Genomic DNA, 23,591 nt, shown 5'->3' on the forward strand with positions numbered 1-23,591 from the left:
ACACCCCTGACAGCGAGGCCATTGTCCTGATATATATATAGACATATGGCTCCTCATGGCCATTACAAGAAGTCCATGAGTATATCCTGGGCTGTACCAAACAACAGGAAAACCCAAAGTCAAAAGCAAAATGAGGCCAACACTTTGGGCTACCACTGCACACCACTATTCCTGGATAGGAGGGTCAAGTAGATTTCACTCCCTCTTTCCTTACACTGAAGAATGGCATTGCATCAAAGGGGTATTCCGGACTAAGCAAGATATTACCAAACCATGGATACTTGATAACTATTAGATGGAACAGATCCCGCTGCTGAGACTGAGTGTAAGGGCTTATTCACACTGCCGTATATTGTCTCATCGAGGCCGATTATGCTAATGACACTTGGATCAAACTCTGTCAGGGCTTGATCCGAGTGTCACCTTAGTGTGATGAGATTCTCTCGGATGAGAAAATCACAGTGCACGTGATGAGAAGATGGAGAACATAATTTCTCCATTGTCTGAGACCGCATAAATCTGACCTCACTCAGATGACATCCGAGTGCAGTCCAATGTTTCACATCCACCTATAGACTTGTATGGGTGCCCGTGAGCCGATTATTTGATCCACTCACAGCATGCGCCGAATCGGCATGAGAAAAAAATCATAGATCTGTACTGCCCCATAGAATAACACTGGGCCAAGTGCTATCCGATAAAACATCGCACAGCAGTGAGCGAGCCCTAAAAATGGGGGACTTGTGTTCTTCTATTCCCCACTAGCCCAAGACTGCGGCCAGGAGGAGATGAATGGAGAGGCAGGTAACACATGTGCTTGAATATCTTTGTCAGTGCCATGGACTTGGATAGAGCAGAAGGTCACAGTTAGGGGAGACTGCAGAACATACGTAAGTCCCACATTCTGACAAAAATTGAGGGTCCCAGCATCGATATCTACTCCGATCTAATTTTTGCCTAAAGAGTGGAAAGGTGAAAACTTGCTTAGACTGGAATACCCCTTTAAAGGAAATCTGACACTAGGTTTTTGCTACCCCATCTGAGAGCAGCATAAGCTAGAGGCAGAGACCCTGATTCCAGATATGTGTCACTTATTGGGCTGCTTGCTGCAGTTTTGATAAAATCCCTGTTTTCTCTGCTGCAGATCCACCAGTTCTCTGAATGCTGAGCTGTGTATAACCCCGCTCACGACACTGATTTGCAGCTTTCTGCCTATGCACAGTGACAGCTGCCAATCAGTGGTGGGGGCGGGGTTATACACAGCTCATAAATATGAAGTACTACATGGCAGCAGGTTTGCTAGTCCGTTAGTAGTAATGTATTGCTGATAACACAACGATTTTATCAAAACTACAGCAAACAGCCCAGTAAGTGACACATTGCAGGAATCAGGGTCTCTGTCCCTACATCATGCTGCTCTCAGATTAGATGATAGATTCCCTTTAAGGCTGGCCTCTCACAATTTTGTTTGCTATACCTATGTAAATTGAGATACCCACGCTACTTATGGGGAAGAGGAATAGTTAAACCCTGTGCTGGTGCCTTAATACATTGGCAGCTGCATCACTCGTCGGCTGCGCAGACCTTTGTATGGCATCACGATTCCCTGAGCGCTATCTCTGACAAATGACTGCAGAACATAATAGATATTACCACCCGGTATTACAAGGGTTCTTTACCATTTCCTTGAAATGTCTTTTCCTTCAGATGAATGTAGAAAATGATGACAAAAGGACCCGCACGCGATCCAAAATCCGAGGTAAGATCTTGCCCCCTCCTCATTCCATTATCTCCATGACATCACACACCAGCGGGTTCATTCACAAAATGCGCCGACGCTAATTTATAATTAACATTATCTACGTGAACTTTAGAAAGCTCTTAATTACTTACAAATGTACAGAGCGGAGGCAGCTGAGAGAGCAGTGTAGGAGAGGGGTCTCTGGGGGCCGGCGCTGACAGCGTAACTAGTGTGAGATACAGGGACACACACATGCTGCCGCTGTGAGAAGAACAGAGAGATCAGATCTGCTGGAATCTCATCAAGGAGGCAGGAAGGCAACTACATTGTTACTGGGGTATCAAAGCCTCAGGTAGTCTTCATATCTCATCAAGACTGAGGAGGGAAAGGGATGGGATTATTTCTTTCATGTTGGAATTATGTCTCTGGAGAACGTCTATTGGGGAAACCTCTAACCTTCTCATCAAGAACTGGGGTTCACAAACTTTTGTGGCTACAATAGTTTTGACGCAATGTACAGTATATTACCAATTTAGAGTATACTTAATGACATGATTGATCTTCTGCCATAGTGGAGGACGGTGCCTTGATGAAGATTGATATTTCAGACCAGCAGCGTGGTCTCTCCGATGGCAGGCGTTAAACATCCTTCCACGCTGCAAACAGTGGTAGCTTTGCCTCTGTGGCATCGGGGGTGAACGGGCGGTCACTTTTCCAAAAAGTTTCACAGCAGTGATTACAAACGTTGAAGCAAACAGCTTTCAAGTGCACTCTTCTTGCCCAGGGGACCGGCCACCTCTGATAAACTACAGAGGGTGGATGGCATAAATACATAAAAAAAACAATTTATACATGTGTATCGGCTCAGCACAAATCACTGGTTCTCCTGTTGCGTCTTAGCGGTGTACCAGAGAAACAAAATCTGAGTCGAGTATTAGATGTCATGAAGCCTCAATAAAACAACGAAAAACTGGAATCCTGCACTCGGCATCGAAGCAGCAATTAAAAATGTAATTCACCTTTATTCCATCATAATAAAAAAATATAAAAGGAAGGAGCAAGTATATTTAAAAACAACAGGACGTCCTGTAAAAAGTCGTTCTTATCCGTTTTGAACCTATGTCTTAGGCTGGCAACCTGGGCAATGAGCAGCAAACTATAGAATTAAAAATTATTATTATTATTTTTTATTATTATAGCGCCGTTTATTCCATGGGGGTATACATAGCAAAAAAAACACTTACAATAATTACAATAATCTTAACAGAACGAGTCAGCGACTGGTACAGGAGGAGCGAGGATCCTGCCCGTGAGGGCTCACAATCTACAAGAGATGGGTGAGGATACAGTAGGTGAGGGTAGAGCTGGTCATGGAGCGGTATGGTGGAGCGAGGGGTTACTGCAGGTTGTAGGCTTGTTAGAAGAGGTGGGTTTCTGTTCTAAAGAAAGGAGAGGAATTTTATTAAAGTTGGCCTGATCGCTGATCAATGCTGCCCGATTCATGGATAGCATATATCAGGCACTGACTGATCTCAGCCAGGTATGTCTGACTTCAAAACACTGCGGCGTTTCAGAGAAAACATACTTTAAAAGCCGCCGGACAGCCAGGCAGGTCCCCGGCGGCTTCTCCCCGCCCTCTGCCCTGGAGTGACAGGTCTCTGCGTATACTCGCACATAGGCTGAGACCTGTCACTCAAGATCAGCGGGCGGGGAGATGCCGCCGGGGACCCGCCTGTCCAACTAGTCAACAGCGAGGTCTCAATCCTTGGCGGCTTTTAAAGTATGTTTTTTTCTGAAACGCCGCAGTGTTTCAGAGTCAAACGTACCTGACTGTGTTCATACAGCCAGTGCTGCCCACAGATTGGGCAGCATGTTTCAGCTGTCAGGTTCCTTGTCAGTGAATGTAATATGTTTTTAGAAGCACATTGCAATTATACCCATTTATGATGATGAGACATCCCCCCTTTAACTGTACTTTGGAGCACAGAGCAAGAATTCAGCTACATGACAACATGGAAAGTATTGTCACTATCCAGCACCAAAACATCCGTCAGGCACAGAAGAAAATCAGAGCTTATATACCTGAATGATTAAACAGTGAAGCCTCTCTGCAGCTGACCAGCGATAAGAATAATCTGTATAAATATAGTGCCAACATATTCTGCAGCCATTTCTACTTGGAGATGCTATTCTGTGCATGGTGTGGTAGGCTGGAGAGAAGTATGGTGCATTGTGGCTACCCTTCCTGCTGAGACCCTGCCGGTTGCACATGGGTGGGTGCTCCACAGTATATTGCCACCTAATATCATAATGTCACATTAGAGCTGTGTCACCTTCTTAGATAAGACAAAACCCTTCTTCAGCTCAATCATTCACTAGCACCAAAGTAAGGCACGAGGCAAGTAAACCACATGCTTCCATATGTCACCAGTTGTTGCCAAATCTATTGATAATTAAGTGCAGGACAGGAAAAATTAATTAAAATAATAAATAACCTTTATTTCAATAAATGATTAAAAGTTAATAATGGTAATTGTCCCGACACAGAGGACACAATTGACTTGTGTTGGTGTGTGAACCAAAGGGAAAAAAAATCTGGAAGTAATAATCCAAGTAGAAGAGATAAAATTTAATCAATTCACAATGAAAATAAGAATGGCAAGCCAGGGGAAAATTGTACTGAAGTAAAAAGTCAATCAATATAAGAAAATAATAGTATGCCAAGGTGACAGGGGATCACCCACTAAACACTCCCGACGCGCGTTTCACCAAGGCTCCGTTGATGAATTATAAGTATCCGCTTCACTCCTTTTTATTTTTGATCTGTTTTCAGGTATCCCAGTCGAGCTTATCGGACAGGAAGTGAGGTAAGTTCTCAAAACCTGATTTACATTCTCTTCCAAGTTCCTTATATTCCCTACAGCTACACAAGCCACGTGTAAGGTTTCAGGCTGTGACCGGCAGCACTCGTCTTGCTTTATAATGATTTGTCTTTGGGCTGTGAAGGTTTTGCAGTCATGGTAACTTCTCGGCAACTTTAAAAGATAAAAAGTAGCGTAATGAAAAATTGCACAATTAGGCAACATAATGATTATCAGGGTTTTTAGTTCTCATCTTCCTCTTCCTCACTGCTACATTTAGACTTCAGTGAATCCGTAGGCTCTGTTCTCATAAATATGAGTTCAGCCTGTAATTGGCAGCCTCCACCATGTTGCCAACATGTGCACTTAAAGATAAAATTATATATTAGCAGAGAGGGGGATTTTTTTGTGCTTTTTTTATAGCCATAATGTCACTGCTTCTCACACGTACTGCCCATACTCCCATCACAAGCAATTATCCCCGCTCCATTTACAGTCTATCATAATGAACTGCCCGGTGTGATTGATATCTGCGGTCTTGCAAATACTGATGCCATTTGATTATGCCGAGACGTTGAGGCTCTTAGCGACAATGACACCACACCGCCGTTTTGCCATTGCAGATCAGAACCATGGACAGCACCGTCAGCACTGCGCTTTGTCATGTACCTCATTTTGCTGTACTCTTCACACTTTGATATTCAGTAGCCATACGCAAGAGTTATAAAGAAGGAAGGTCAAAATCTCCACAAGAAAAAGTGGTTCCAGCTCCTGATAAAATGTGAATCTTTACTGAAAAAAATAAAAACTAGATTCCATATTAATCCCAGAAAAAAAAACGCTACACATTTCCAACACACTCCGTCGTCCTTTGTGTGATCCACGATGCCTATATACCCCGACTGGACCAATACAAATACAGATATGGATAACATAATATATTTATACTTGTATTAGTTCATCCTGGGTTTATAGGCTTCATGGGATATATCACAATTCATCTCAGCTCAAAACGCGTGGTTTTTTCATATGTTATCAGGAGCTGGAATCACTTTTTCTTTTGGATTTTTCCCATTTGCTCTGGACAGAGTCCATGCCCCTGCATTTCATGAGCCGTATGTAGTGATCTGGCTGCAAACAACGTCTTGGACTTCTGGGCTCCAGCTGTGATCCTCGGACCCGTGTCACCACCGTTTCATAAAGGTTTAATCCCTCGAAGTCACATAGTTAATGTAGAAAGTAAAGGTGTCTTACTCTGTGCTGTGCACATACAAATCTTTAATTAAGCATACGCTATAAAACTATAATGAAGCACTCAATTAATTAAGGGAGGTGAAGTGTTTCATTAGGTATGAAGCACTTGGAGGCCAGGTTATGTGGTTCATCATCCGAGTGAGATGAGGAGAAATCGAGAAACGAGCAGAAGGCAATATAGTAATAGTGTTTTTTCTCTTATTTAAAGCTGTCCCACCCCAGGCTGTATTGGCTCAGGACACATCAGTGGAAAGTATGCAAGACACAGAAGGTAATTTTGGTGAAATCTCCATCACTGCTCTTCCGTTGACATATTAGGCGGAGAGGTCGGTGAATATAAATTATGGAGAATTCTATATTTCCTTTTCTCTTTTTACAGTTTACAAAACTGCCCTTTGGCTCGTAAGCGCAAGGTGCAAGATACAGAGACCGAACACCCAGCATCAAAGAGGAAGTCGCATCCTCTGAAACTAGCCCTGGATGAGGGCTACAATATGGACAGTGATGGGAGCGAGGACACAGAGATCATAGATGAGGAGTCTGGCTCCGAGGACTCTGAAGGGACATTGGTGGAGACCGAAGAAGAATCTGAAAACCCTGAAACAAAAGAGTCTCCAAGCCCAGAACCTAGAGAAGGTATTTCATCCCTTCCTAAGAAGAATATGGAGACATATTGTCCATAACTGAATTCAGTTGAGCGCTGTATAAATTTTCACCCCACTCATGTCCCTTACACCAAATGCCCTATTATAAGCCCTTGGATCAGTGTGTGCTGTAAGCTTTCTCCTTTAATTGAATTTATCATGACCCAAAGTAAAACATATTTTAAAAGAAAAAAATATTATAATAGAACGAGGATTTTTTGGTGATTTTTTTTTTAAATTTTCATATAAATATTTAAAGAGAACCTGTCACCAGATTTTTGCCATATAAAGTTGGGCCAGCACCTGTACAACTTTCTAAACAGAATTCTACAATACTATATATAAGTTCCCAATCACCTCTGATCACAAAAAATACTTTTTATTATACTCACAGACGACACGGACCGGTCCAATGGGCATCACTGGTCTAAGTCCAGCGCCGACTCTCTTTTTGCCATCGCTGTCCTCCTGCTTGCTTCGTGTTAATGACGCGCCTGCGCAGGCGCACTTCTCTCTGCAACTCAAAAAAGACAACCACCCCCACAATCATGTACAGAAAATAGAATAAAAAAATTGCAATAAAAAAATTATAAAAAAAAAAGTCATAAAAAGGGGAACATATATCTCTTAGTATCTGACATTTATTGGTAAAAAATGTCCTTGTAGTCACTAATCTTTGACATTGCTAATCGTGGTTTTATTCCAGTTAAAGAGTAACAACTTCTAACAATTTTTTTTTTAGATTTGAATGTCCTCTTAATAGCAAGAAGACTAGTGGGGGTCTGGGTCCTGAGTCGTCACCGATTACTCGAGAAAAACCCCTCTCGGGGGGTGCACAGCTCAGGTGACAGGAGAGCACAGCTCCTGCAGAACGCGCATACTGAGCGGAGCACCAATTCAGTAGAAAGCATAGGCGATCTATCCATGCTTTCTATTGAATCCATACGCTGCTATGTGTGTACGCTCAGACAGGAGCTGTGTGCTCCTATAACCTCAAGACCCCCATCAATCTACTTGCAATCAAAGGGGCACTGAAATATCAAAAAAGTAATAAAGGTTTAGTCACTCTTTAAAGGGAACCAGTCACTCGATTCAGGCTGCCCAAACCATGGGCAGCATAAATTGCAGCCAGGTATGTTTTCCTCTGAAGTGCTCCAGTGTTTCATAGAAAACATATTTTGAGAATCCGGACCCCTCACCGCTCCAGTTGACTGACAGGTTTATTTCATGTGTGTACATAAGGAGAGACCTATCAATCACCAGGAAGGGGCAGTCAGAATCTGATGGTCACTGGCCAAATTTTCAAGTTATCTTCTGGCGTTTCAGAGAAATATACCTGACCACAATCGTGCAGTCATTCTCTGATTCATGCTGTCAGCGGTTTGAGCAGCATGCCTTGAGTGACGGGTTTCCTTTAAGCTTTCTAACAACATAATTATGTGTATTTCACAGAATAATAACTCAAGGCAGAAAGAAGATAAACTTTTTTTTCCGCTTCTCTTTCTTTGGTCGCAGCTGAAAGCTCTCCTGCAAAAACAACTTATGAAGAACTTCCAACAAGTGACGAGACCCCCACAAAAGCCACATACAGCAGTTATCAAGAAATCATTGCCAATTCTCTTTTAAACTTGGGCCAAATAGCAAAACAAACATTGGTTTCAGAGGGACATTTACCAGAAAGTGAACTGGAGACCCCTAAACCAAGCTCTGGTTTAGTACAGATAGTCCAACCGGAAGTAGAGGAAGTGGCGGTGGAAGAGGTATGCGACAAGGAGATCATCATACAGACAGAAGATGCTGAAGAAGTCATTGAAGTCACCAGTGAGCCCAGCAGCGAGTCTTGTCTGGAACCCCGAGATGACATACATTGTGATGAGACTTGCAAGAAGGACATGGATGATGAAGATGACGATGAAGAGGATGATGACGATGTTGATGAAGATGATGAAGACGATGATGACCTGGATGATGATGAAGAAGCAGAAGAACATTCTTCTGAAATTATGAGCCAAGATGTCCCCCATGCTTCTCAGGACTCCCCAAAAATCCACTGTGAAGGACAATTTAGCCCAAAACCTGAATATTCGGTCATTGTGGAGGTCAGGTCAGATGATGATAAGGATGATGATAGCCACTCTCAAAAATCGGCTGTAACAGATGAATCAGAAATGTATGACATGATGACACGGGGAAACCTTGGCCTTCTAGAACAAGCGATCGCTCTGAAGGCTGAACAAGTGAAAGTCGTCCGGGAGCAGAGCAGGACCACACCAGACACCATCAAGAATTACCAAACTGAAGAGAAGCAGAATCGGTCGATAGACACAATGAGAAAAAGCTTTTACGGTAAATTTGTTTTATTTTGTGTCACGGCAAAAACATTTTTATTTACCGAGAATGCAAAACTCCCATTTGATGTAGGTCTAACTATATGGATCCACTGCAAATATAAAGAGGATTGTTTTTATTAAGGAGTCATAAAATCTCCCAAAATTTTTGTTTTACTTGCATTTTACAAAAAGTAACATTACTGTAGCATCTTTTCTTACAACTCTACTCTGTGCCATTCTTCTGTTATTCCTCATGGAAATGTATGAATAAATTGACAACATATTGTTGCCATTCCTCATGTCAAAAGTGTGTGTTCTTGCATACCTCTGACACGGTCTAATCAGCGGTGATAATGCCAGACTGTGAAGGGTCATACCTATTGAAAAGGCAAATGGTTGCACCCAGTTGTCAATTTACATATACATTTCCAGGAGGAATAACAGAGAAACTGCGCAAAACACAATCCTAAGAATACGTGCCATTGTAAAGAGGACCTTTCACCAAATGTTGTCATGCTGAACTGAACACCCGATGTAATAATGGCTGTCGAGCTGAATAAAACGTGTTGTTTTTTTTATTTCACTTCAACATTATGGAGATATTAGCAATCAAATATTTGGCACCTAATAAGTTAACTTTAATTAAGGTCTAGTGGGTGTTATTAGATAGTATTCAGTAGGGGTGTGTACTTCTTCCTCCTGTATTACGCTGACCAATCATAAGCAGGCTGCAACATAGAAGTGCAGAAGGACAAATGACCTGAGTCCACAGGTCACACAAAGTGACTGCAGACTTGTAACCTAAGGCCGGACAACCTCTTTAATGGGTTGTCTTTTCTAGATAGGAGGCAGGTTTAGACATAGAGACCGGAAGGTTTACTTCATCTAGTGACAACTTCTGAGCTTTTTCTTTATGAAAAAAACTAGTTGTCACTACATTAAGATGAATATGCGGTGGAAATCATGAACAGTTTAGAAAAATGTAAAATTGCTGCAATGGTAAAGAAAGAAAGTTGAAGAGGAAACATTGTATTTTGGCTTACGAGACTTCAGTCTTGCAATAAATATCAAATTCGGTCTAGAAAGTATGTAAAATTATAATTGAACGCTTTTTACTCCAAGCGGAACAGCTTGGAAACAACACTGCAGAAAAAATATGTCCTAGAAAATCATGCTTCCTATCTGTAGATGTTAACACATTTTGCAAAAAAGGAAAAAGAAAATGTACATTGCGTATTTCTGCAGATTGAAGTTCATTATGCCGTTGCCAAGGGTGATAAGCAAAATTTTCTGCTTCATAAGCAATTTACAAGCTAGTTCTCCCTCTCCGCTTCCTCTCCTTTATCCAACAGAATATGACTCTCCCAGCAGTGTTGCCACAGTGTAAAATAATCTCTTTGTGGCCGTCTGCTGGTTTACCGGAAACAGATTAGCCAAACGTGAAAGGGAAAACGATCTCACCCATTGATTCCCTGTGTCATTTTCAGCTTTGTCCTGAATTTTTTTTTCTATATTTCGGTTGAGCAAATTTAGTATTTGACTCCTTTTCGGAAGGTGGGAGGGGGAGAGTTTTACTGAAACAGAAGGGATATAACTTTTAGAAATAAAAAAAAGATCTCAAAATTATTTTGCCAGTAGGATCTCAGCCACGAAAGGGAAAGTCATACAGAACTGTAACTTTGTCCATCACCTTAACGAAGTGGATGTGGGGTGAAACCCCCCCCCCCGCAAATGATTGATATTGTTACTTCATTAATTAAAAATAGTAAAATGTATAGTAGAAACAAGGATCCTGGCCACTCAGCTCTCCATCAGTACCTTAAACGGAATCTGTCACCAGGTTTTGCTATGTAATCTGAAAGCAGCATGATGTAGGGGCAGAGACCCTGATTTCAGTGATGTATCACTTACCGGGCTGTGTTTTGCTGTTTGTATAAATTCTGTGTTTTATTAGCAAGAGCTTATCATTACAGGACTAGGTGTCTCGTGCCTCCTGGTCCAGCCTCGCCCCACTCACCACTGACCCATATACAGTACAAAGAAATCAGCCAATCAGGAGTGTGGGCGGGGTTATACATGGCTCAGCATTCCGAGCTCTGCAACAGAGTAAAGTGTGATTTTATCACAACTGCTGCACCCAGTAAACTAAGTGACATATCGCTGGAATCGAGATTTCTGTCCCTACATCATGGTGCTGTCAGATTACATAGCAAAAATGTGCTGACAGATTCCCTTTAAGTGGAACAGTAGCAGGCATGCACTCAATTCAAAAGGGAAAAGGAGATGTGATCAGTGATGGTCCTTGCAATTATACCACGGGAGAGGTGATAAATATTATTCTTAAAAAAACTGGTAAAGACATAAAAAAAACTCTGTTACTACACCATAATATAATGTACATGTGTATATTTAGAAGTCTGAAAAAACTGTAAACAGCTGCTTGGATGATCCAGGATATAAAAAAAAAAGAAATGTTTTTATATGGACTAATTACCCTGTCGTACTGGGAATAGGCAGTTTGTGCATTTCTAGTCACGGAGCACATTGAGACATTGCGGTGACAGATGGTTAATTCATATATAGATTTGGTTTATTTGCTGTTTTATATACAAAGACCGTATAATCTTTCACCTGTCAAGCTGTCTGATCCTGACCCAAGAGTCAGGAGAAAGATCCAAAATGTATGTAGAAATAGCATTCAAGTGGCAGAGCTGGGGGGGGGGGGTCTCTAACAATAAAGAGAATAATCAGAAATTGGGATAATCATTTATTTATTGTAATTTCTATTATAAGATGCAGCAAGACCTGAAAAAAGAGAGATTAAATGTCCAACGCCTGGCTGCGATGGTACTGGACATGTAACGGGACTATACCCTCATCACAGAAGCCTCTCAGGATGCCCACACAAGGACAGGATCCCTCCGGAGAGTAAGACAAATCATTGTTTTCCTAAAGCCCATGGTTGTCTGTTTTATGGTCTACTTCATAGAATCAAAGAATGGTAGAGTTGGAAGGGACCTCCTGGGTCATCTGGTCCAACCCCCTGCTCAACGCAGGATTCACTAGATCATCTCAGACAGATGTCTGTCCAGCCTCTGTTTGAAGACGTCCATTGAAGGAGAACTCACCACCTCTCGTGGCAGCCTGTTCCACTCATTAATCACCCTAACTGTCAAAACGTTTTTTCTAATATCTAATCTGTGTCTCCTCCCATTCAGTTTCATTCCATTGCTTCTCGTGTTTCCATGTGCAAATGAGAATAAAGATGATCCTTCTACAATGTGACAGCCCTTCAGATATTTCTAGACAGCTATTAAGTCTCCTCTCAGTCTTCTTTTTTGCAAGCTAAACATTCCCAGATCCTTTAACCGTTCCTCGTAGGACAGTCCACTCACCATCCTGGTAGCTCTTCTCTGAACTTTCTACCTTCTGCTCATTGTTTTCTCCTTTTGAAGAAATGTAATTTATATGAGCAGCTAAGATAGTGTAGAAAGACAGTGACAACTCTATGGACATGTTTCTGACTTATTATGTGAACAGTGGTTGTCACTTCCCAAGCACTATTCCGTTTATAGAGGATAATCTAGAAGAAATAATTTATGATTATGATTAACCACAAACAATTAACCTTGAAGAAATAGTTAATCTCATTGTTTCATTTTTACAGTTCTGGCCATGCACGAGAATGTACTCAAGTGTCCAACACCCGGCTGCACAGGACAGGGCCACGTGAACAGCAATAGGAACACACATAGGAGGTACGGGACCAACATGAGCGGCTAGGAAACGTATTCTCATGATTTAACATATCATCTAAGTTTGCTTTTTTTGTTGCATTGGTTTGTAGTTTATCTGGATGCCCCATTGCTGCAGCTGAAAAATTGGCCAGATCCCATGAGAAGCAGCAACAGCCTGGAGATCTCACCAAAAATAATACAAACTCAGACAGGATACTCAGGTAAGACCAGACATCGCACGGCTTCTGATGGGGCATCCCAAAGTGCATGTCAAGTAGCCACACGGTGCAACCCTAATAAGAAATCAGAGACAAGTTTATGGTTTCTATCCCCGTAAAACCAGAACTTCACTTTGAAAATTGTTTGAAGAAGCTGAGTATGTCACTGAGATGTCACCTGGTCTGTGGAGTTTCCCCCCGATCCAGAGAAGTAAAGCCGGCCATATCCATTAAATGGCTGTCGGTCAAATGATGCTTCGGCTGATCGTTGGGCCGACAACCATCTTGAGCAACTCTCCCATACACAGGAGCACTCAGTCGAAGGAGAGCGCCTGTGCTTTCTATGAGAAAGCCACTGGCTGACTTATTGGCCAGCAGCTCATTTCCAGGAGAGCAATGTGATGGGAAGTTTGAAATAGGCCATGCGCGATCGACATCTCTCCCGACCATTGTATGGAGGCCTTAAGACAGAGACCACAAGAGGCTGCGATGGAGCTTCATTCCTTGTATAATCATGTTCGGATCATAGAAAAGTGTTATATATATACATAAACACACACACCGGTACATACTCGTATATAGATATATATTTATATATATGTATATATATATATGCACACTTTTATGTCCAACAGAAGGGACCCATGTATTGTTGTATTCATGGGGGACCCAACTTCCCAGGCAAAATTGTTCCTAAAATAAACATTTAATGGCCCTCATGCATTTTAGACTAAAGACAGCAGAACTCACAGTTGCAGGACCAGCCGACATTCTAATATGTATGACGGTCTCCCGACTCTCTGCCAACAGATTATGTTGGAGGAGAGAAAGATCCGGCCAGTTGAATTTCAGTATCTCATCATTTTGCTCTCCCCAAGACATGCGGTTGCCAGAGGAGTCTGGCAGAGTCTCTCTCATGGAGGACACAGGAGCGCTTTGTCCAGTCGGGCATTCCTGTGTATAGAAGAGAAACAGTTATCTAATGTGTATCGAGGCCTAAGCTAGCCATAGCTCTGCTATATCTATAATCCTCTAACCTGCATGCCGTCGTTCACTGATTATACTTTATCCCTAGGCCCATGTGCTTTGTGAAGCAGCTGGAGATTCCCCAGTATGGCAGCTATAGGCCTAACATGGTTCCTGCAACGCCAAGAGCCAATTTAGCCAAGGAACTGGAGAAATACTCCAAGGTTACCTTTGATTATGCAAGTTTTGATGCTCAGGTTTTCGGCAAACGCTTGCTTGCCCCAAAGATTCAGACAAGCGAAACCTCACCCAAAGCCTTTAAATGTAAGTATGGGTCATCATATCGTACAGCAGCTACACGTTAGTAAATCCTGTTAAATTTTGTGGTGATACATAGGCAGATTGACTCAGAAATGATGTGACTGTCTCTGTCGGAGCTGTAATCGTTGCCATATTGGTTGTATACATATGTATACATATATATATATATATATATATATATATATATATATATATATACACATTGGAAACAGCGGAGTAGAGTTTATGGCAATGAGGAAAAAGAAGATGACTGAAGGACTTATATTTGCTGGGAAAATGCAGCTTAGTAATAAGTGAATATCAAACAAAGATTAAAAAAGAAATGAAATGTTGGGAGCTCCATTTAGGGGGGACGAGGTAAAACGCAGTAATCTGCAATCAGGATCTGTTGCTGGAGCTCAGCAAAGAATATGAGGAGGTTTAGGAAAACTGCTTGTAGATCTCAGTAGCCTCGAGAGGGCTTTCCCTCATAACTAATCCTACTTTCCAAGATCCTTGTGTAATCCTGACACAGCTGCTCAGTAAAAAAAACAAAAAAAAACCGTTCATGCTTCAGAGACGACTCCGCTACAGCAGCACAATGGGACTTACTTCTTTATTGCTGAACCCACACGGCACACAGAATGATGACGTTGGCTACAGGCCAAATTGGAGAAGTGGCGCTGACAGCTTGGGTTAGGACTGACGGAAAAGTCATTTGTTTCACAGCAAAAATAATTCTCCCGCTGAATAAGATCGCCTCATTTGCAATATTTGCAGAGCATTTTTCTGGGTAATTGTACTGACAAAATAAATTCCTGCAAAGCAGCGAGGACGACGAACCGTCCCAGCACCGCTCTTCTCCTCTAATTCACTGACTGAAAATCCATCTGAGCTGGAAAGATTTATTAAATGTAAAACTTCATGGAGGAGGTGGAAGCAAATTGGAGATGAATCTTCCCACTGGTTAAATTTCCCAGAGGAGATTTAAAGTAGATATGTAGCAGCCGAGGTAGCTCATAATGCAATTCATTAGGTATTTGTAGGAGTTTCTTGGTGGAGGATATATTATATTTAGTGGTTCATAGTGTGAAATTTAATGCAAAAAAAATAAAATTGCACTTTTCTGAGCGAGGGGAATGCAGTGCACGGCGGGACTGGGTCACATAGTCATTATGTAATTAGTTTATCTTAAAAGGGCAAATGATGCTATGAGATAAATACTTAAAGGGTTTGGACACTTTTGATATGGGAAAAAAAAAAGATTTTTACATATGGTTGTGGATACATTTAATTAGTTTCATTTTGCAATCTTCATTACTTATTTTCAGGCCCCCTTGATATGCAGTTTACAGCCTGATCCTAGTTTCAGATTTTTGTATTATGAGAGGGTCTCTCCCAGTAATGTAGGCTGGATGTGAGCTCTTGGGGGAAGCTGCTGTCTTCATTAGCATAACTTCTATCCTATTTCCTTTTCATGTGCTTTTCTCCTTATCCATAGTCTGTTTTCTCTGCCCTCCCTTAAGCCCCCGTCTCACATAGCGAGATCGCTAACGAGATCGCTGCTGTGTCACGGTTTTGGTGACGCAACAGCGACCTCACCAGCGATGTCGCTATGTGTGACACTTTGCAACGATCAGGCCCCTGCTGTGAGGTCGCTGATCGCTGCAAAGTGTCCAGGACCATTTTTTGGTCGCTGCTCTCCCGCTGGTCAGCACACATCGCTGTGTGTGACCAGCGGGAGCAGCGATCAGGCTGGTAACTATGGTAAGCATCGGGTTACTAGGGGCACACGCGCACCTAGTAACCCGTTGTTTATCATGGCTACAAGCCTGCTAAAGTGAGCAGTAACCTCCCGCTCACTGTAGCAGAGTGGTAACCATGATAAACAACGGGTTACTAGGAGCGCGTGTGCCCCTAGTAACCCGATGCTTACCATAGTTACCAGCCTGCTCCTGCTTCAGCAGGCTCGTAACCAGGAGCAGGACATCGTGGAAAGATTCTTTCCACGATGTCGCTGCTCCCCTGATCGTTGGTGAGCCTGCCTGTTTGACAGCTCACCAGCGACCACATAGCAACGCAGCAACGATCCCTGACAGGTCGTATCGTTGTCGGGATCATTGCAGCATCGCTAAGTGTGACGGGGCCTTTAGACTGAAGATACTTTCTCCCCTGCCCACATTGTGATAATCTATATACAACACCCTCTACCTCCATGCTGCTATCTCTAACACTGAAAGAAGGGATGGGAAGAGCAGAGTTGGCAGAACCAGAATCTCTGACCGATTAGTAACATTTTTCCAGATTACCCAGTTAGATAAAGCATTTACAGACACAATGCAGCAGCAGAATGGTAGCATTTTTTTAATGAAGACTATTTACAAAGTTGGTTAAATGGGCTGTCCGGTGACGATAACTTATCACCTATCCACAGGATGAATGTTAATTTATAGAACGATGAGGGTCCAACTCCTGGGTCACACAATAATCAGCTAGCCCCATAAAGAATTAATGGAGCCAAGGTTGGCCATGATCATTGCAGCTCAATAAAAGTGGCTAGTTCTGCTTATCATTGCGGGCCCCAGCAGTTGGACCCCAAAATATCTATAAGTTATCCAGCAGACAGGTGATGACTTATTTCCACCTGTCAATCTCTTGATGTTTTCATTTAGGAAGCAAATGGGAAAAACATTCTGTGCAAAAGTGTATAGTTTTTAATGACGTTAGACATCCCCTTCTGCAAGGTAACTTGCCCTTGGCACTTTTTTTGACTGTTTACTATGCTTTCTAATATGGTTACCTGTCTATTCTTCCATAGCTAAACCATTTCCAAAGGCCTCATCCCCAAGTCACAGTCCATCCAGCAGCTATGTTAAAAGCACTTCATCTTCTTCCTCTGGCTTTGATTACACCCATGATGCCGAGGCTGCACACATGGCAGCAACGGCCATCTTAAATCTTTCCACTCGATGCTGGGAGATGCCGGAGAATCTCAGTACAAAGCAGCAGGACCTGCCAAGTAAAGTGAGTACCTGCTTTATCATTCGGTTTACCTTCGACGTCACGTGAATTGCTCAAACTCATCAATCTGAATATACCATTTACTTTTTCCCTTAGAAGATGTTGTGTATATCCAGCATTATTTCATAAGATCCGCACAAATAGTCTGTGGGGATCTTACACTTTCAAGCACAAGTTCATCTACTAAAATCGTTCTTCCATATTGTTTATTATCCTCATTCACAACGGATGTGTGAGAAAAATAACAAAATGTCTTCCGCCCTCGTCTGTGCTTACAGTCTATGGACATTGAAGTAGATGAAAATGGCACTTTGGACTTGAGTATGAACAAACATCGGAAAAGGGAGAACACGTTCCCCAGCAGCAGCAGTTGCAGCAGTAGTCCAAGCATGAAGTCTCCAGACCAGTCCCAACGCCAAAATTGCACCAGTGCCACAAGTAGCACTATGACCTCACCCCTGTCCAGCCAGACTTCTCGGCAAGATGACTGGGATGGACCCATTGACTATACCAAGCCAAATCGTCAACGTGAAGAGGAGCCTGAAGAAGTAAGTTGTTGGTGGATGATGAGACAAATGAGTATTTTCCTAAAGGCTTAAATGTCGATATTGTGTAACTTTCAGCAAGGAATAATAGTACAGTAAGTTGATTACTTATACATTCATGTGCCAATAACAACAGTATTGTTGCATTATTGTCTAAAGATGGCTGGACACCTCCAATAGCTTTCAGCCGACAGGTACTCCAACCAACTCCCTCATAGACATGCATGCTCAGTTTGGCTCGGATGGCAGGTTCTCTCTCTCAAGAGCAAAAGGATTGAGTGTTGAAATTCAACATCACCAATCCCTCTTTCCCTTTGACATCATCTGTCAGGGAGAGTCTGGAGGCCTCCATGTAGATGGCTGGTCCCGCCAACAATCTGTATAGACACCTTTAGACTAATGATGCAGAGATAAACTTGGCTGTGGCTTTCTGCAGGTCCTGACAATCTTAAGTGAGTTTTACTAGTGCCTCACACCATAGCGTCTCTCTCGGTAGCAAGTCTCACTCCATAGCATGTCTCTCTCCGTAGTGTGTCTCACTCTGTAGCGTGTCTCTCATTATAGTTTGTTTCTTTCCATAGCGTCTCATTCTAGATGTCTCTCTTCATAGTGTGTCTCACTCCATAGTGTCTCTCTCCATAGTGTTTTTCACTCCATAGCATCTCTCACCAGAGCGCGTCTTTCTCTGTAGTTTGTCTCTCCCCATGGCGTCACTCTCTATAGCGTGTCTCTCTCCATAGCGTCTCTTACTATAGCATGTCTGTCACCATAGTGTGTCTTTCTCCATATTGCTTCACTCCATAGCGTCTCTCTCCATAGCGTGTGTCACTCCATAGCGTGTCTTTCTCCATATTGTCTCACTCCACAGCGTGTCTCTCCATAGCGCTTTGCCATACTAGGTGCCATAATATCTTTTAAGTATTAATATGTATTCTTTAAGAATTAAAATGAAATCTAAATTCTACTTTTCTTCAAAGTCTGAACCTGCGGGAGCTTCTTTTGCTTCATCAGAAGCCGACGACCAAGAGATGCAGGAGGAGAACTTTGAAGACCGTAAATACCCCGGAGACGTGACGCTCAGCAATTTCAAGCTGAAGTTTCTCTCCAAGGACAGCAAGAAAGAGCTGCTGACGTAAGTAAAATGGAATATAACGTGAATTATTAACGTACGGCAGACACAATAGCTTAGTTTGAGTGCCAGACACATTTTGGCAGGTAGGGAAATCTGTAAAACTTTATGAAAGGACCCAGTTATTACATGCCATACTATTGTTGTGAGGGCAGGTAAGTGGTTGTACAGGTAACACTGGCGTTCCACTCATCCTCTAAGGTGCGCTTGTTTCACAGTATTGTACATTAGTACATTAGGTGACATCTAGACACAGTTCACTGTACAGTTATATACAGTCATTGGGGCTACAGTATGATGTTTTTGCTTTCTATGAATATCACGGCAAGACACGTGGGCTCCAGGCTGGAGAGCGGAGGTGAGAAAGTATTCCTTCTCCAGCCTAGAACCTTATAGAGGTAAGTCAGTGTCTGTTTCCCTGAGATGCATAAAGGGTCCCCATTTTGCCAAGATGTACCCCTGCATTAAAGTGTGCCCATTGCCTACACACTGTGTCGGCAGTCATTTTGTGTACTGAATCAATATTTCATACCCATTGTAATCCTACAAATATTATTTCAGTCTACAAAGTCGCTGCTTCCCCTCTGTGCAGACAGTGGGCACATTTTAAGTCTGGCAGAACATGGCCCTCCCGTTGGACTTACTTGAAACCAATATTTTCCCAGATATTTTGCTGCACAACGGGATGTTCGGCCAATACGTGATGGGGGGTGCGCAAGTCCAAAAGGGGGCGATGGAGGAAAAAAAGCAGGAACCCTCTTGAATGAGTAAGTTCTACATTAAGCCTTCGCATAGCATACCAAGGAAAGTAGCAACAGTGGGAATGTCTCTTCAGACCAAGAGAATCGCTGGAGTTGGGAAACTTGACGTGTATAATATTGCTGGGTTCAGGTAATTGTGGTCCAGTCTTACAGCTGTTCCAAAGTTTGTTTTGTTGATATGTTCCTTAGAAATATATAAATTGCAGTACTCCTTGAAAACTCCTTGAAAGAGTTTTCTTGTTTGTTATCACTTTTACTTTTCTGCTAGATTTAGGTGAAGGGAGATGGAGGAAAAAGAAATCTGAAAAATTAATTGAATCAGAAACATGAATATAGAAAAGAAGGGTCATAGCAAAAAAAAAAATCTCCAGTCCGAGTCCAATGGAGCTCAAAATTTGTTTGCATCTTTTCTCCAAATTTTCAAAAACACCTATATTCACAATCCATATAGTAGGGCTTATATGCCCAATTTATCAAAAATACCAAGAAGAGAACAAATGCAAGCCAATAAAATCACCAAGCTTTTATTCTTAATATATTAAAAAAAAATAGAATACTAAAATATATAAACAGAAAAAATAGAGCACCACAGGTAATGAAAAAATGGCAGAAATCACCATAGCAAAAATAAAACCATAGTGGAAACCTTGCTGTACCAATAGAAAAATGAAGCAACAAGGGTATATCTATTGCATTTAGATAATAAATATAATAAAATTGTGGTAGTAGTATGAGTAAATATATTATTAATATGAAGAGTAAATTACCCACATGATAATACAAGTCAATAGGCGACTATATAGTGACAAAGATAATATTATGTACCCACATAGCACAGGAGGTACAAACCACAAGGGAAATGGTGAAGTCCTTCCACACCCGACGTGCGTTTCGCAAGAAACTTCTTCATCCAGGGGTCAAAATTCTCAAGTGAAGATGCAAAGCCCTAATGTTGATCTTTTAGGTTAGGTTATAGGAACACAATGCTTGGAAAAAAATCACAAGCCTGTACTCCATAGGCTTGATGTAATTAAGCTATCACTTTTATCTTTATTTTGTACAATTTTATTAAAAATGACACTTTTGGCCATTGTTCTTCGCACTTCACAAGTTCCCAGGTTTCTTTGTGGATTATTGCTGTTTCCACCTCCAATTTCTTTTCTTCAAGAGACTACTGAACCGGATGAACGTCTAGGACTTTAGTATAATTATCCTGTAGGCATGTCAGTTTGTGGCCTGTGTGAGCTCTCTGGAGCGGCTGCAGAAAGTAGAAGAATTGTTCCTAGGGACATCCTACTTCTTGACTAGGTAGCCTCAGTTCTTATTCCTTGATCACCACATTTCTTGCCCTCCCCCCACAAGTAGACTACAGACATCCTTATGTGTTTGTCGATCTCGTATTGCCCTCATGGGCCGGGTACCAGTGTCCATTTTCTTGTACTCTAGTGTTGTGTACGTCTTTTATCTTGTAATTTCCATGTCACATTTTGGTGTACATGGAGAAGAGCGTGTAACGATCGAGTGGCTCTAAGTACGTAGCTCTGATCTACTTTTGCAGTGATTGTGTCTGCATCTTGTCCGCTAGAAAAAAAAAGACTTTATGGGAAATTTTGGGCAAAAGAAACAAAATGGTAGAATGCTGTTTAATGGGAAAACAATGAACGACAATCAATCTCCCTTGTCAGCTGTGTGACCTAGATAGATGCGTAGGAAGGTTTCGGTTATGACCAAAGAAATGATGAGATATTCCAGGCTGCTCGTATTACCCTTCTCCTCTTCTGTCTTGAGATTGTACCACTGCCCACTAGAAAGCAGGGAAGACACGGAAAGTATAACTTATCTAGCAATCTCGAACTTACACAAATAATATGGAGGTGTCAAGAATAAGATCTTATTTTTTGCTCTTTGGGAAGGTATAACACATGTCCAGAATGCACTGAAATTGGCCCACAGTGGGATTAGCCAGTCTATTGGAGTTTTCTTGTGTGGATCACTAATCTAGTGATGAGCGAAAGTGCTCGCTACACGAGATGAGCGAAAGTGCTCGCTACACGAGATGAGCGAAAGTGCTCGCTACACGAGATGAGCGAAAGTGCTCGCTACTCGAGTTTGCATCGGGTGCTCGGGTATGCACCGAGTATGGCGGGTACTTGAGTCCCCGTCCCGCATGTTTCGCGGCTGTTAGACAGCCACAAAACATGTGGGGATTGCCTGCCATACTCGATGCATACCCGAGCACCCAATGCAAACTTGAGTAGCGAGCATGCTCGCCCATCACTAACCTTTACCAATGGAGTTGATGAGACATTTGCATTGCCAATAGACAAATATCTCTGATATCCTGTATACATACTTGGCACAGAACATTCCATTTCTTTGCTGTGACCTCCTGTGCTTTCTAGTAACATGACATTTTCTCTGCACGCAGCTGCCCTACGCCAGGATGTGATGGAAGTGGACACATTACTGGAAATTATGCCTCTCACCGCAGGTTAGACTTCTCTTGACTGCTCCTTTGTGCTTTGGCTTGCAGGCTGTTTAGTACTATCCCGCACACCTCTTTTTTTTTATTTTGGCTTATCCAGTTATCTATCTGTTCTCTTTCAGTCTTTCTGGTTGCCCTCTTGCTGACAAGAGTCTCAGAAACCTCATGGCTGCACACTCTGCTGATCTCAAGTATGTTTGCGCTGAGCTAAACTGCTACTCCTGGCTTTTCTTCTCTTCCTTCTGCTTGTCAAAATCTGCTGAGGCTGATCAAAAGCTGTAGTGGGTCATTAGAACCAGGGTGGAAAAAAAATGTAACAAGAAGACGTTACATATTGATTACTACTGGTGTCTGTCATTCCAGCTCTAAGCAGATTTTGCTTCTTCAGGGCTAATTGCTGCACCCCTCGCCCACCCTGCTTTCCTTATTTGCTACAGAATGGATGTCAAGTGTATACTAAGCCATGTGTAAACTAGTTCAGAGCATGTCACGTCTTACTGCCCCCCGCTGGCTGCTTTTAGCATTGCACGCCTGACAATTGCATTTAGAGAAGAGCTGTCGCAAAGATTCTTGTTCCTTGATCTTCTCATCATCCTTCATGTTATCATTTCATATCAAAGCAGAACTGCACATCAGGAAGTATTCCTGTGCGGTAATGACTGACTCTGCACCTTCAATGTGTTCATTATCGCCCCGATATCCAGCCCACCCAATTGTTGAATAAGGCATCATTAAATGAATGGATCCCGTTCTCATGTACACAGAGAACAGCTCCCAAAAATGATGAGAATGCAACAGGAGTAACCTTAAAACAGACACCCGGGTTCCCTGCCAGGCTTTGACACAGGCATGTGACCGCTGCAGCCAATCACTTGAGGCAGCAGACAACACATGTCCATGTTGAGATGTCATGCGTGAAGGCCAGGAGACCCTTTTAAAGGGGTTATCCCGGACTTTTTTTTATTTATCCTACGGGGCTAAGCACTTATGGGCAGGTAGTTAGTAACTACCTGTCTGTGCTGCCCTGCGACAATCTCTCCTGGCTCAGAGTGGTCGCAGACCGCTCTTGCGGGTGATTTTCCTGCTTCCTGTGACGTCTCGTGGACAGAGCAGTTCCTCATCTTCTGCTCTGTCGACGAGACATCACTGCCGACGTCATGTTGATTGACAGCCGGCTCAGCCTAACGCAGAGGGGAGTCGGCTGTCAGTCAACATGACGTCGGCAGTGCCGCCCCATCGACAGAGCAGAGTGGAAGAGAAGGAACTGCTCTCTCGATGTGACGTCACAGGAAGCAGGAGAATCGACTTCAAGAGAGGTCCGTGACCACTCTGAGCCGGGAGAGATCGCCGCAGGGCAGAACAGGCAGGTAGTTAGTAACTACCTGCCCATAAGTGCTTAGCCACATAGGGAAAATAACAAAAAGTCCGGATAACCACTTTAACCATTGTATAATTCTACGTTCTGCAGCTTTTTGGTTTAATTTGTGTTTCAATTTATCACTGCTATTAAAATCCATGCTTGCTCAGTAGAAACATTGCTGGTTACCTCCTGTACACAGCTAATGCGTCTCACAGCTGAGGGTTTGTTACAAGTGTATA

The 23,591-nt window shown here is 42.5% G+C and overlaps 1 protein-coding gene across 4 annotated transcripts in view; it reads left to right on the plus strand.

The window, feature by feature from the left end:
• The window catches only part of MYT1 (myelin transcription factor 1), a 211,672-nt gene that overhangs the window by 164,365 nt on the left and 23,716 nt on the right, over positions 1 to 23,591 (plus strand). For 3 of the 4 annotated variants that reach the window (XM_073682907.1, XM_073682904.1, XM_073682906.1), the window contains exons 3-17: positions 1,708 to 1,759; positions 4,575 to 4,608; positions 6,065 to 6,127; positions 6,236 to 6,492; positions 8,016 to 8,846; positions 11,624 to 11,758; positions 12,498 to 12,588; positions 12,678 to 12,788; positions 13,861 to 14,075; positions 16,870 to 17,075; positions 17,351 to 17,620; positions 18,595 to 18,749; positions 19,412 to 19,513; positions 21,936 to 21,998; positions 22,115 to 22,183. In XM_073682907.1, the coding sequence (XP_073539008.1) occupies positions 1,708 to 1,759; positions 4,575 to 4,608; positions 6,065 to 6,127; positions 6,236 to 6,492; positions 8,016 to 8,846; positions 11,624 to 11,758; positions 12,498 to 12,588; positions 12,678 to 12,788; positions 13,861 to 14,075; positions 16,870 to 17,075; positions 17,351 to 17,620; positions 18,595 to 18,749; positions 19,412 to 19,513; positions 21,936 to 21,998; positions 22,115 to 22,183 (2,654 nt within the window). The remainder of the gene's footprint in view (positions 1 to 1,707; positions 1,760 to 4,574; positions 4,609 to 6,064; positions 6,128 to 6,235; positions 6,493 to 8,015; positions 8,847 to 11,623; positions 11,759 to 12,497; positions 12,589 to 12,677; positions 12,789 to 13,860; positions 14,076 to 16,869; positions 17,076 to 17,350; positions 17,621 to 18,594; positions 18,750 to 19,411; positions 19,514 to 21,935; positions 21,999 to 22,114; positions 22,184 to 23,591) is intronic. The other variant, XM_073682905.1, reaches the window with a different exon arrangement.

The sequence above is a fragment of the Phyllobates terribilis genome, unplaced genomic scaffold, assembly GCF_046119375.1.
Source record: "Phyllobates terribilis strain yellow unplaced genomic scaffold, ASM4611937v1 Scaffold_5__5_contigs__length_657084704, whole genome shotgun sequence".
Classification (NCBI taxonomy): Eukaryota; Metazoa; Chordata; class Amphibia; order Anura; family Dendrobatidae; genus Phyllobates; species Phyllobates terribilis.